At 40.7% G+C, this 15,678-nt stretch overlaps 1 protein-coding gene across 4 annotated transcripts in view; it reads right to left on the bottom strand.

Annotated features, from left to right (window-relative positions):
• Nucleotides 1-15,678, bottom strand: part of LOC126470533 (tRNA:m(4)X modification enzyme TRM13 homolog) — a 150,494-nt gene that overhangs the window by 63,874 nt on the left and 70,942 nt on the right. For all 4 annotated transcript variants that reach the window (XM_050098456.1, XM_050098455.1, XM_050098458.1 and 1 more), the window contains one exon: nt 13,345-13,462. In XM_050098456.1, coding sequence (XP_049954413.1) covers nt 13,345-13,462 — 118 coding nt within the window. The remainder of the gene's footprint in view (nt 1-13,344; nt 13,463-15,678) is intronic.

Below are 15,678 nucleotides of genomic sequence, written 5' to 3'. Positions count from 1 at the left end.
AGCTAATGACCACAAACTTCAAGGCACTACCAAAGGAAAAGAAGACTTGGGTCTCTTGGGACACAATGCTCAGGATGTTCCAGATCAACCATGTCACAATAACAGCCCAAAATCATAAGGAAATCCTGAACATCAAAGTGAGAAAAAGTGTCAACATCAAATCAGATCAGTACCTTTCAGAGCTCAAAGAAAGATTGTAGCTGAACAGACACAAGCTGAGAACAACTGAGAAGCCCAAAATCAGTACAGAGATACATAAAAAAAAGATAAATACCTTGAAAACCTGTCTTAAATGGATACGAACAGCTGAGAAGAGATCAGGTACTCCTTGATCAATGCATCCAAAGGTTTGGGAAACCCTCCAAGAAAAAGGAAGCACAGGTGGAGGAATGAAAAATGTGATGAAGCAGTTGAAAGAAGATTACAATCCTGGAAGAGTTAGAATTATGGCAAAACCAAGGACAAATAGGAAGACTCCAGGAGTGAAAAGGAAGAAGTAGCCAAGATCATTCGAGCTGATAAGAGAAGATATGACACATCTAGAGTGGAAAAACAGGAAAAAAAATTGTTAAGAACAAAACCAGGAAGTTTTATCGAACCTTCAGACAGAAGCTGCAGGGATATCAACAACTAACTCTTTGATGATGAAGTCTTCTGTGGTTACCAGCTGAGTCAAGGCATCATTCTGCAGCAACGTTTCAACAAGTTTCCTACTTGTCATCTTCAGGCGAAGTGACGGGTTTGTGTCCTGTCTGGTTCTTTAATGCAGGCTGCAGCTATTGAAGTCTCTCATGGGTCATTGTCCTCACCATGCCAAAAACGCAATGAAGTTTGTGAAGATACTTAAGTTTGTGAAGATACTTTGAGGGGCATGTCTGGAAAAAGGTGACATCCTAGTCAGGTTTGAAGTCACTTCGCTCTTCACATGGGTACCGCTTGAGGACTCCTTGAAATTACTAAAGAGTGGAAGAAAATGGATGTCAGCCTTTCCTTGACATCATGATGAAGAAGAATACTGATGGCATGTTACATCATTCTGTTTACAGAAAGAAGACACACACCAACATTTACCTTCATGTCACTAGCTGCCACTATCCAGCACAACGCAAATCCATGCTCACCACCTCGGTGCACAGAGCACGAGACATATGTGATAAGGAGAGTCAATCTGGTGAAATGCAGCACTAGAGAAAAATCTTTTGTAAGAACGGCTATTCTGAGATGTAGATAAGATTCGATTTCCAACCGAGCAATAAGAAGAGAGAAGACATTCGTGAAGAAGACACTAAGATCTTGGTGTTCCTCTGTATGCTGTGCCGCCCATGGCAAAGATTGCCAGGTTATTAGAAAAGAGCAACATTAAAACCATCTTTCGCTCATCAGCCAAAATCAAGAATATGCTGGGCTCAGTGAAGGATAAACTAGAAATACAGACACCTTGAGTCTAAAGCATCAGCTGCAAGTATGGCAAACAGTACATCAGCCAGATACAGTGATGTATATCGCAGCGCTGCTCAGAACACATAAGGAACGTTCGCCTAGGCCAAATGGAGAAATCTGCAGTGGTGGAACACAGTCTCAAGGCAAATGATGTGTTTGATTTCAAACAAACAAAGCTGCTGTGTAGGGCGAACAGGTTCTGGGATTTGAGGCTGTGGAGACACAAGTCCATGATAACCATGGCAACTGAGAGAGTGGTTTCCAACTTAGCATCTCATGGGATGCAGCGATAACAAAAATATGACAAGAATACTCCAATGCAAAACCGGTGAAGGCAGCAGACAAAATGGACAGGCCCCAACAGGACTCAACACCCGCACCCGCCAGTACGCAGGGAGTTCCACCACCACCAGCCATGACACCCCCCGACAATGGGCTGCAACACCCCTTCTGGAGGCACGTAATTGGCGCTGCCAATGCAGACAAGGTAAAGGAGCCTGTAGTCCAGTGGCTATAAAGAAGCGGACAGGACATGAATCTGACACTTCACCTGAAGATGACAAGTAGGAAACTTGCTGAAATGTTGCCAAGAACGATGCCTTGACACGGCTGATAACCCGAGAAGACTTCATCATTGAGATTTGCTGTGAAAGTCTAAATCTGCATATCACCAACCCTTTTGCTTAAATGCACAGATTGTAGTAGAATTACTAGCAACAAAGACAACTGTGAGCTCTTGGTGAATTATTTTGAATTATAGATCTTATAATTAAATTTTCCTCAAGACATTTAAGTTTCATCTTTATCCATGATAATGATAGAAGCTGAATAAATGAATCAAAATTTCTGCCATGGTCAGGACTTGCATCTGCGTCTCCTTGCTTACTAGGTAGGAATGCTGATCATTACAACACCGCAGCACTATTGCTGACACTGATGCACAGACAACCCAAGTCCAATGCCCTCCCCAATTTTGAAGTGCTGATAAACTGCAGAGAACCTTCAGAAAGAATGGATCGCAAGCAATAAATCCATACGAACCCACATTCCAAACCGCCAAGTTTAGAGGAGATCAAACAGATAATCAAGGAGCTCAAGGTTAACAAAGCACCAGGGGAAGATAGCATTGCGGCAGAAATGTGGAAAATCAGTGGAGAGATTGCTCCAGAAAGAATGTCACTTTATAGAAGAAATATGGAACATCACACAGATAACAAATGACTGGAAATGTCTACTCTTACACCCTCTTCATAAAAAAGGTAATGAAATTGATCTAAATAATTACAGGGGGGTTCCTCTACTTCCAATCACTTATAAGCTACTCTCTAGAGCCCTGTTGAGCACAGATGAAGAACACGCTGATCACCTCATTGGAGAATACGAACCCGGTTTAAAGAAAGGAAGGTCATGTGCCAAACAAATATTCAGTGTAAAAAGCATTCTGTGAACAAGAGCTCTAAGGAGCTAGAACACTGAGTTGAGTTCAAAAAGGCATACGACTCAATAGACAGACAAATATTATTTAGTACCTTGGAAGTGTTTGGAATTGACAAAAAATGAGAGAAATCATTAAACAAATACTGACCTCAAAAGTCAAGTTTTTCGGAGAAATCTCTGATCCATTTGAAATTAAGACAAGGGTCTGACAAGGAGGTTGATTATCCCCAGTCCTCTTCAATTTCATGTGGAGGAAATAGCAAAAACTCGGGAACAGACTCTGAATTTGGAAGGAATAAGAGGAATATGTCATGGGAGGAAAAGACATAACCTGTAAATCAAGTGTTCAGCTTTTGCCTACGACCCTGCTCTCTTAGCCAACTCCCAAGAAGACACTGGGAAGATGCTTGAGAATCTTCATGAAATCACAGAAAAAATTAGTCTTCAAATCTCCTATTAAAGGATAGTACATCTACATCTACATCTACATTGATACTCCGCAAGCCACCCAACGGTGTGTGGCGGAGGGCAGTTTACGTGCCACTGTCATTACCTCCCTTTCCTGTTCCAGTCGCGTATGGTTCGCGGGAAGAACGACTGTCTGAAAGCCTCGGTGCGCGCTCTAATCTCTCTAATTTTACGTTCGTGATCTCCTCGGGAGGTATAAGTAGGGGGAAGCAATATATTCGATACCTCATCCAGAAGCGCACCCTCTCGAAACCTGGCGAGCAAGCTACACCGCGATGCAGAGCGCCCCTCTTGCAGAGTCTGCCACTTGAGTTTATTAAACATCTCCGTAACGCTATCACGGTTACCAAATAACCCTGTGATGAAACGCGCCGCTCTTCTTTGGATCTTCTCTATCTCCTCCGTCAGACCGATCTGGTACGGATCCCACACTGATGAGCAATACTCAAGTATAGGTCGAACGAGTGTTTTGTAAGCCACCTCCTTTGTTGATGGACTACATTTTCTAAGCACTCTCCCAATGAATCTCAACCTGGTACCCGCCTTACCAACAATTAATTTTATATGATCATTCCACTTCAAATCGTTCTGCACGCATACTCCCAGATATTTTACAGAAGTAACTGCTACCAGTGTTTGTTCCGCTATCATATAATCATACAATAAAGGATCCTTCTTTCTATGTATTTGCAATACATTACATTTGTCTATGTTAAGGGTCAGTTGCCACTCCCTGCACCAAGTGCCAATCCACTGCAGATCTTCCTGCATTTCGCTACAATTTTCTAATGCTGCAACTTCTCTGTATACTACAGCATCATCCGCGAAAAGCCGCATGGAACTTCCGACACTATCTACTAAGTCATTTATATATATTGTGAAAAGCAATGGTCCCATAACACTCCCCTGTGGCACGCCAGAGGTTACTTTAACGTCTGTAGACGTCTCTCCATTGATAACAACATGCTGTGTTCTGTTTGCTAAAAACTCTTCAATTCAGCCACACAGCTGGTCTGATATTCCGTAGGCTCTTACTTTGTTTATCAGGCGACAGTGCGGAACTGTATCGAACGCCTTCCAGAAGTCAAGAAAAATAGCATCTACCTGGGAGCCTGTATCTAATATTTTCTGGGTCTCATGAACAAATAAGGCGAGTTGAGTCTCACACGATCGCTGTTTCCGGAATCCATGTTGATTCCTACATAGTAGATTCTGGGTTTCCAGAAATGACATGATACGCGAGCAAAAAACATGTTCTAAAATTCTACAAGAGATCGACGTAAGAGATATAGGTCTATAGTTTTGCGCATCTGCTCGACGACCCTTCTTGAAGACTGGGACTATCTGTGCTCTTTTCCAATCATTTGGAACTCTCCGTTCCTCTAGAGACTTGCGGTACACGGCTGTTAGAAGGGGGGCAAGTTCTTTCGCGTACTCTGTGTAGAATCGAATTGGTATCCCGTCAGGTCCAGTGGCATCAAATTGAAAAATGCATGGAAGTAAATCATGGGAAGATTAAAAGAATATAAAAGTTCAGACACCTGGAGGAATGGATCCAACCCAACAGAATGGATAAGGATGAAAAGAAAGGTAGAGTCACAGTACTAGACATGGCCTACAAGGTAACACAGAACAAGTACAGCAAACAGGTGTTATCCTACAAGGCCAAAATCAGACCTGTAACTCAGTAGTACAACCTGAAGGACTGTATGCTTTAGAGTGTCTTATTTAAAATAAAAACAGGGTACTTTATGAACTCAAAAAGAAAGAAAGAAAGATTCTTAGGAAAATACTCAGACCACAGAAGACCACTGATGGACTTGGAAGAAAAGGAAAAATCCAGAACTCTATAAGTACACTGAAAAGATCACAAGAGACAATGAGGAAGTAGAGGCTGAAGTACTATGGACACCCACTAAGGACAGATGAATGCAGACTGATCAAAAGGATCATCAACTACATCATGGGCCACAAGTAAATCTGTGATGAGGTGAAGAGCTATGCAACGGAAGTTGGAATTACACCACAGATGGCTCACAATAGAAGAGAGTTCAGAAGCAGGGTTAACAATATAAAATCATTTCAAGAGAAACCACCACACAGGAGGCCCAAATGGATCATTTCATGGGTGTGGGGGAGGGAAGGGGGAGGGGGGGAAGTGAGAGAATGAAGATGTTCTGGGAGGAGACGAGAAGAAAAGCCAAGAAGTCTTTAGTTCTTAGCAGTCTAACATTTGGCCAAATTCAGAAAAAAATAATCAAATAAATAAATAAAATAAAATAAAAAGCAGCCGGAAAGATAGTTGGAAAAGCTAACCCCAACAACAAGAGAAAATAGATTAAAGCAGATGTTATTCAGCTTGTCAAAAACAGAAAACTATACAAAAATGCAGCTGACAAACAATGAAAAGCTGAATACAGAAGATTACAGAATTTAGTCAATAGAAAAGCTGAGAAAGCAAAGACTTTTTTCGGGAAATGTGAAGAGAAGCGGAAGAAAATATGTGAAATGGAAGAAATGATATAGCCTACAGTGTTGTTGTTGTTGTGGTCTTCAGTCCTGAGACTGGTTTGATGCAGCTCTCCATGCTACTCTATCCTGTGCAAGATTCTTCATCTCCCAGTACTTACTGCAACCTACGTCCTTCTGAATCTGCTTAGTGTATTCATCTCTTGGTCTCCCTCTACGATTTTTACCCTCCACACTGCCCTCCAATGCTAAATTTGTGATCCCTTGATGCCTCAAAACGTGTCCTACCAACCGATCCCTTCTTCTAGTCAAGTTGTGCCACAAACTTCTCTTCTCCTCAATCCTATTCAATATCTCCTCATTAGTTATGTGATCTACCCATCGAATCTTCAGCATTCTCCTGTAGCACCATATTTCGAAAGCTTCTATTCTCTTCTTATCCAAACTATTTATTGTCCATGTTTCACTTCCATACATGGCTACACTCCATACAAATACTTTCAGAAACGACTTCCTGAAATTTAAATCTATACTCGATGTTAACAAATTTCTCTTCTTCAGAAACGCTTTTCTTGCCATTGCCAGTCTACATTTTATATCCTCTCTACTTCGACCATCATCAGTTATTTTGCTCCCCAAATAGCAAAACTCCTTTACTACTTAAAGTATCTCATTTCCTAATCTAATTCCCTCAGCATCACCAGACTTAATTCGACTACATTCCATTATCGTTATTTTGCTTTTGTTGATGTTCATCTTATATCCCCCTTTCAAGACACTATCCATTCCATTCAACTGCTCTTCCAAGTCCTTTGCTGTCTCTGACAGAATTACAATGTCATCGGCGTACCTCAAAGTTTTTATTACTTCTCCATGGATTTTAATTCCTACTCCGAATTTTTCTTCTGTTTCCTTTACTGCTTGCTCAATATACAGATTGAATAACATCGGGGAGAGGCTACAACCCTGTCTCACTCCTTTCCCAACCGCTGCTTCCCTTTCATGTCCCTCGACTCTTATAACTGCCATCTGCTTTCTGTAAAAATTGTAAATAGCCTTTCGCTCCCTGTATTTTACCCGTGCCACCTTTAGAATTTGAAAGAGAGTATTCCAGTCAACACTGTAAAAAGCTTTCTCTAAGTCTACAAATGCTAGAAACGTGGGTTTGCCTTTCCTTAATCTTTCTTCTAAGATAAGTTATAAGGTCAGTATTGTCTCACGTGCTCCAATATTTCTACGGAATCCAAACTGATCTTCCCCAAGGTTGGCTTCTACTACTTTTTCCATTCGTCTGTAAAGAATTCGCGTTAGTATTTTGCAGCTGTGGCTTATTAAACTGATTGTTCGGTAATTTTCACATCTGTCAACACCTGCTTTCTTTGGGATTGGAATTATTATATTCTTCTTGAAGTCTGAGGGTATTTCGCCTGTCTCATACATCTTGCTCACCAGATGGTAGAGTTTTGTCAGGACTGGCTATCCCAAGGCCATCAGTAGTTCTAATGGGATGTTATCTACTCCTGGGGCCTTGTTTTGACTGAGGTCTTTCAGTGCTCTGTCAAACTCTTCACGCAGTATTGAATCTCCCATTTTGTCTTCATCTACATTCTCTTCCATTTCCAGAATATTGTCCTCAAGTACATCACCCTTGTATAGACCCTCTATATACTCCTTCCAACTTTCTGCTTTCCCTTCTTTGCTTAGAACTGGGTTTCCATCTGAGCTCCTGATATTCATACAAGTAGTTCTCTTTTCTCCAAAGGTCTCTTTAATTTTCCTGTAGGCAGTATCTATCTTACCCCTAGTGAGATAAGCCTCTACATCCTTACATTTGTCCTCTAGCCATCCCTGCTTAGCCATTTTGCACTTTCTGTCAATCTCATTTTTGAGACGTTTGTATTCCTTTTTGCCTGCTTCATTTACTGCGTTTTTATATTTTCTCCTTCCATCAATTAAATTCAATATTTCTTCTGTTACCCAAGGATTTCTACTAGCCCTCGTCTTTTTACCTACTTTATCCTCTGCTGCCTTCACTACTTCATCCCTCAGAGCTACCCATTCTTCTTCTACTGTATTTCTTTCCCCCATTTGTGACAATTGTTCCCTTATGCTGTCCCTGAAACTCTGCACAACCTCTGGTTTCATCAGTTTGTCCAGATCCCATCTCCTTAAATTCCCACCTTTTTGCAGTTTCTTCAGTTTTAATCTACAGCTCATAAACAATAGATTGTGGTCAGAGTCCACATCTGCGCCTGGAAATGTCTTACAATTTCCTACTCTCGCATTCCAGTCACCCATGACTTAAATTTTCATCTCCCTTCACTACCTGAATAATTTCTTTTATCTTATCATACATTTCATCAATTTCTTCATCATCTGCAGAGCTAGTTGGCATATAAACTTGTACTACTGTAGTAGATGGGGGCTTCGTGTCTATCTTGGCCACAGTAATGCGTTCACTATGCTGTTTGTAGTAGCTTACCCGCATTCCTATTTTTTTATTCATTATTAAACCTACTCCTGCATTACCCCTATTTGATTTTGTATTTATAACCCTGTATTCACCTGACCAAAAGTCTTGTTCCTCCTGCCACCGAACTTCACTAATTCCCACTATATCTAACTTTAACATATCCATTTCCCTTTTTAAGTTTTCTAACCTACCTGCCCGATTAAAGGATCTGACATTCCACGCTCCGATCCGCAGAACGCCAGTTTTCTTTCTCCTGATATAGACGTCCTCTTGAGTAGTCCCCTCCCGGAGATCCGAATGGGGGACTATTTTACCTCCGGAATATTTTACCCAAGAGGATGCCATCATCATTAACCATACAGTAAAGCTGCATGCCCTCGAGAAAAATTACGGCTGTAGTTTCCCCTTGCTTTCAGCCGTTCGCAGTACCAGCACAGCAAGGCTGTTTTGGTTAGTGTTACAAGGCCAGATAAGTCAATCATCCAGACTGCTGCCCCTGCAACTACTGAAAAGGCTGCTGCCCCTCTTCAGGAACCACACGGTTGTCTGGCCTCTCAACAGAAACCCCTTCATTGTGGCTGCACCTACGGTACGGCCATCTGTATCGCTGAGGCACGCAAGCCTCCCCACCAACGGCAAGGTCCATGGTTCATGGGGGGAGTAGCCTACAGTACAGCAAATAAATTTTTTAATAAACACAAAACAACCAACTTGGGTACAGTAGAATACAATGAGGAAACTGGTGGACTGGTGGAAAGAATACACTGAAGAACTGTATGATGGAACACCTTTATCAGCGGATGTAATAGGAAAAGAAGAGGAAGTAGACAAAGATGACAAAGGATATGACATCCTGCAAGAAGAATTTGAGAAAGCTCTTAAAGATCCATGGGAGAACAAACAATGGGTACTGACAACATTCCTGCACAACTAACGAAGAATGTTGGTGACAACATGAAAATGATGCTGCTGAAACTAATTAGATCCAACTATAAAAAAATGAGAGACAGTAACTGATTTCCAGAAATGCATCATGGTTCTTATACTGAAGAAGGCAGCAGTTACAAAATGTAAACAGTACCGAACCTTAATTCTAATATCGCATGCATCAAACATTATTACAAGTTAATTCTGAGGAAGGTGGAGGATAAACTGAACGAAAATCAGTTTGTATTCAGGAGGGGATTAGGAGCAAGAGAAGTGATCCTGGAACTGAAGCTTCTTACTGTAAAAATACAGAAAAGTAAATCAACTTATATTGACTTTGTAAATCTGCAAAAGGTCTGGCAAGAGATATTCACAATCTTGAAGAAAACAGAACTAAAACAGAAAGACATGTGGGTGATACACAGCTTTCATTAAAAAAATGCAATGATTATGAATTTTCATCAGGAACAAGGAGCAAAAATTAGAAAAGGTGTGAGACAATGATGTGCCGTTTCTCCTCTTATATTCAATGCTTACATCCAGGAAGCTGTAGACCCAAATTCATGAAAAACTTGAGGTGGGGATCAAAATCAATGGGCGGAAGATATATATGCTACATTATGCAGATTATATTTGTGTGATCATGGAGACAAGAGAAAAGTTAGAGAAGGTCCTCAACACAATGGAAAGGATTTTCTGCAGTCAGTATGGTAGGGAATAAACAAGTGAAGGATTGCAGTAATGAAATGTAGAGCTGAAGGACACTATGGACCTTTAAGAATAAGAATTGAAAGAGAGGAGTTACAAATGATAGAGGAATTTATCTATTTGTTATGCAGGATCACAAGGGGTGGTAGAATCCAGAAAGAAATTGTAAGCAGGATGCAGTAGGCTAAAACTGTGTTTAATTTGAGGAAGAACTTACTCATCAGCAAGAACACCAGTCTGGAAACAAAGCAATGGGTCATGAAAACTTTTGTTTGAATGGTGGTTCCATATGGGTGTGAAACTTGGACAACATGAAAACAAGAGAGGAGATGGCTAGAAGCCCTGGAGGTTTGGTGATACTGGGGGATGTTGGAGATCAGCTGTAGAGACAGTGTTATCAATGGAGAGGTGCTGAGGAGAGTATATAAAAACCAGATCTTTGTGGTGGCACATCCAAAAAAGAAGTGATAAACTTTCACGAAACATTTTGAGACACAACACTGTTGGAACTTTAGCAGATGGAGCTACTGGGGGAAAAAGTCACTAGGGGTTACCAAGGATGTCATGCATGCAGTAGATTATGAATGATGTGGGATGCAGTACATATGCAGAAATGAAAAGGAAAGCAGACAGAGGAAGGGAATGGCGTACAGCTGCAAACCAACCTCAGAGTTGAACACTAAAGAGAGAACTGTCGATGTAAATGCTGGAATACAAAAGGTTGACTTCTACCCATTTCACTGTCTGAAGCCATCATATACCAGCCAGATGGATATTCTACACAAAGATATACACATCCCTCAGTTGCTTATTGGACATTTTCTGGCTGGGTAGTCCACTGAAAAAATGGTTCAAATGGCTCTGAGCACTATGGGAGTTAACATCTATGGTCATCAGTCCCCTAGACCTTAGAACTACTTAAACTTAACTAACCTAAGGACATCACACAACACCCAGTCATCATGAGGCAGAGAAAATCCCTGACCCCGCCGGGAGTAGTCCACTGAGAACATGACTGGATGTCTATAGTCCTGAGAACTTGCTTTGTACGAGGTGTGTTCGAAAAGTAAGTCCCAGTCTTCAAGAAGGGTCGTCGAGCAGATGCGCAAAACTACAGACCTATATCTCTGACGTCAATCTGTTGTAGAATTTTAGAACATGTTTTTTGCTCGCGTATCATGTCATTTTTGGAAACCCAGAATCTACTCTGTAGGAATCAACATGGATTCCGGAAACAGCGATCGTGTGAGACCCAACTAGCTTTATTTGTTCATGAGACCCAGAAAATATTAGATACAGGCTCCCAGGTAGATGCTATTTTCCTTGACTTCTGGAAGGCTTTCGATACAGTTCCACACTGTCGCCTGATAAACAAAGTAAGAGCCTACGGAATATCAGACCAGCTGTGTGGCTGGATTGAAGAGTTTTTAGCAAACAGAACACAGCATGTTGTTATCAATGGAGAGACATCTACAGACGTTAAAGTAACCTCTGGCGTGCCACAGGGGAGTGTTATGGGACCATTGCTTTTCACAATATATATAAATGACCTAGTAGATAGTGTCGGAATTTCCATGCGGCTTTTCGCGGATGATGCTGTAGTATACTGAGAAGTTGTAGCATTAGAAAATTGTAGCGAAATGCAGGAAGATCTGCAGCGGATCGGCACTTGGTGCAGGGAGTGGCAACTAACCCTTAACATAGACAAATGTAATGTATTGCGAATACATAGAAAGAAGGATCCTTTATTGTATGATTATATGATAGCGGAACAAACACTGGTAGCAGTTACTTCTGTAAAATATCTGGGAGTATGCGTACGGAACGATTTGAAGTGGAATGATCATATAAAATCAATTGTTGGTAATGTGGGTACCAGGTTGAGATTCATTGGGAGAGTCTTTAGAAAATGTAGCCCATCAACAAATGAGGTGGCTTACAAAACAGGAAAAGGAGGTAATGACAGTGGCACGTAAAGTGCTCTCCGCCACACACCGTTGGGTGGCTTGCGGAGTATAAATGTAGATGAGTAGACGCAGACTTTATACTTTTATGAAAAAATATTTATTTATTCATCAATATTCATGTTGTCACTCTCAGATACAATACACTTATGCCAACACTTCCTCCAGTCCTCAAAGCACTTCTCATAAGCACTTCTTGGTACAGCCTTGAGTACTTCCAGCAATGCAGTTTTTAATTATTCAACCATTGAAAATCTTCGTCCTTTCATAGGTCTCTTCAGTTTTGGGAAGAGGAAAAAGTCACAGGGGGTCAAATCCGGTTAATTTGGTAGCTGAGGCATGTATGTTGTGTTGTTTTTGGCCAATGAGCAGGTGCATTGTCATGATGCAAAAGCCATGAATTGTTTTTCCACAATTCCAGACGTTTTCTGCATATTGCTTCTTGCACACAACACATAATGTCAAGATAATACTCCTTATTGACCCTACAAGCTTGAGGCAAAAATTCATGATCCACTACACCATGGTAATTAAAAAAAACAGTGAGGAAAACTTTGACATTTGATTGAACTTGGCATGCTTTTTTCGGTGTTGGCTCTCCGGGATGCTTCCACTGGGACACTTGGGCTTTGGTTTCAACATCATAACCACAAACCCATGTTTCATCACCAGTTATGACCCTTTTGAGTAAATCAGGATCATCGCTGACATCGTTCGAGAGCTCCTGAGCAATGCTCATGGGACAGTTGTTCTGATCAAAATTTAGAAGTTTTGGAACAAAATTCGGTGACACATGCCCAAAACATACGAAGAAATTGCATAACACGAGCTGATCAATATGCCAACATTCTCAGCAACTTCTCTTCTGGTAATCTGACAACTTTCCAAAACAATTTCCTTCACAGCTTCAACGTTATCATCTGTTGTTGATGTGCTGGGGTGTCCTAGAGTGAGGTTTGTCATTGGCATCTTCTCGGCTATCTTGGAAGAGCTTGTACCACTTGTAAACATTTGTTTTTACTTACAGCAGACTCACTGTATGCCAATGTCAACATTTCAAGTGTTTCCCACAAAATTTTATGCAAATTCTTTGCTCTATTCTTTTTAATGATCAAAAATCGTCAAGCATACTAAAACACATCTAACCTTTCTACCTGTCAAAAACAAATGAAGTATGCTGTACACTTGAAACTGTGAACATATGTTCAGGACATCTGTACCAACATAACAAAAAGAAAAGATTGATAATCAAATACACGTTGTCCATGCAATTTGAAAAGTCATCTTATTTTTTGAACAGCCCTCATACACACCAAGAATGATTAAGCATAACTGAAGTAACAACGTAACAGAAACATATAATGTCTTGGTCTATCTACGATCCCTCTGCTTCCTTCATGCACAGTTTGCTCCTTCAATGTATTTAATACATTTATGTCACATAAGTGAACTACTTACTTCAGTAGGTGCAAATGTTTGATGTTCACCACAATAGTCACTTCCGTCTTTGGTAAGCATTCTGCAGAATCTGTTCTTTTTCTCCAAGAAAAAGTTGCAATGATTGGTTTCAGCCATCCTGTAAAAAGACCAAGTACACAATAAATTTTAATTAACTGTCTTTCACAGCTTCATTTTCCTTCCTAAATTTATAAGCTCAAAAATTTACTAATTTAATTTGATGAAATATAAATTTAATTAACAGTACCCTAGTGTGCATGCAACCAAAATAAATTATCATTAAGACCACACAATAATTTTAAATATGTTAGTACTTGCACTGTAAAACAATAAAACAATTAACCCACCTCACAGAAGGTTGGCCGTGCCCCCCCCCCCCCCCCCCCCCCCCGGCCAAACACAACACACACACACACACACACACACACACACACACACACACACACACACCACAGAGAGAGAGAGAGAGAGAGAGAGAGAGAGAAATCAATTCTAACTCGAAAAAATTGATGCATGTTAATTGTGTACATTTCTTGCAGAAATTCAGTTGTCAGCTGCCAAATTTCAATGTAAGTTCTCAGTTTACACCTGCTCTCCTAACTGCAAGGAAATAATATTAATGAGTTCTCTTACAGCATCAGCCAAAAATCTAGTACTACAGCATGTTCAAAATGCCAGCAACATAACATATTACTTTATTTACTGTTAATATCCATTACACTGCTTCATACAGCATTTAATTTAACAGATGCTCTTTAAAAAGTTATCTGTTTTTCATATCCTGTGAAATGGCTATCCGACCACCATAACAAGAAACTCTGGAAAGACATCTGAAATTCTGAAGTACATTTCACTTGAATGAACTACAGCAGCCGCTCCACCAGCTGTGATTAGAGCAGCCAGCATGCACAGAGTAGCCACATGATCCTCTGATTTTTGTATTTTTTGACTTCTTTGCGGCTGCATAAACTTTTACTATGATTCACACAAAGGGGATCTCGGAACTCATTATGTTATCAAATACCTATCTACTTGTTCCCCACATTAAACACTGCTTTACCAATGAGATAAAATGGAAGGAAAATATAACCTTGCACATCTTTTTTGATAACTCTCCCCATCTTATAGATTACATGAGGTAAGAAATTTACTTTCTTCACAACCTGCACAGCCTTGTGGAAAGAGAGAGATTTCTGTAAGCATTACAGTGAATTTTATCCAGCACCTAACTTTCCAGCAATGCATAGGCAGCAAGAGCTATGCAGCAGCCAAGATACCACAGTTTAATTCTCGAAGAGAAGGATTGTGTCTCTGAAATCATGGGGTGCAAAATTGATATTTCTGTTGCCAGTACAATGGTGGCTACTGTCCTGAAATTGGTCAACACGTTGTTGCATAACAAGATCAACAGGCTGAGCAAGTGGACACATTTTCACCACATGACCAATACTGACAATAGGCGTGCACCATTCCCATATTTCCTTTCAATTACCTGGAGACAGTTTTCATGAATTCCCCTATTACTTGTTGGTGCCATTACAATTTGGATGAAAAGCAGAGGCATGCCCCAATAACGTTAGTTATGTCCTGTCTCTACAGGAACTGCACACAGTCTTCAATGGAGGCAATTGGCTACCAGCATGCTTCTACATGGGGCAATCAAATGAAAACCAAACACCTGTCACAACAGGACTATGGAATGGTTCCACTCAAAAGTAATCACTACACAGTTTAAGATATTTACACCACTGGGAGATGAGACAATCAATTCCTGTTTTGTAGAACATGGTCAGCTGCAGACATATCCACATCTGCACGCACCCTTGCACTTCCTCATCCATCTGAAACCAACGTCCATGCAGTTCTCTTTCTTCAGGTCACCAAAGATGTGAAAATTACACAGTGAAGGATTCAGGTTGTACAGAGAATTCTGCAGTGTTTTGCAACCAAATCACTGAAATGTAGCCATCTGATTGGCAGTGTGGGGGTGCGGGTTATTGTACAACATGAGTGTTCTGTACAACAGTATTTCTGACCATTTTGGCTTTAAGGCACATCATAGTTTCTGCAAAGTGTCTTCACAGCACTGTGAATTGATTGTGGTTCCACGCTCGAGGAACTCGATGACCAGAGTAACCCTGCAGTCAAAGAGGGAGGTCATCATGACCTTACCAGAACTTGTGTGAACAGCTTCTGATTTCTTTGATGGAGAAGATATGAGATATTCCCACTATTGGCTTTGTCATTTGTTCTTCGGCTATCAGAATGCTGTTGGGTGGAATCATCCTGTTCCACAATAATGCCTGCTCCACACTGCCAATTGGACAAAGGCTA

Source organism: Schistocerca serialis, chromosome 3, assembly GCF_023864345.2.
Source record: "Schistocerca serialis cubense isolate TAMUIC-IGC-003099 chromosome 3, iqSchSeri2.2, whole genome shotgun sequence".
In the NCBI taxonomy this organism is placed as follows: Eukaryota; Metazoa; Arthropoda; class Insecta; order Orthoptera; family Acrididae; genus Schistocerca; species Schistocerca serialis.
Note: the sequence above shows the minus strand (reverse complement) of the source record. Positions and strands in the feature narration are given on the sequence as shown.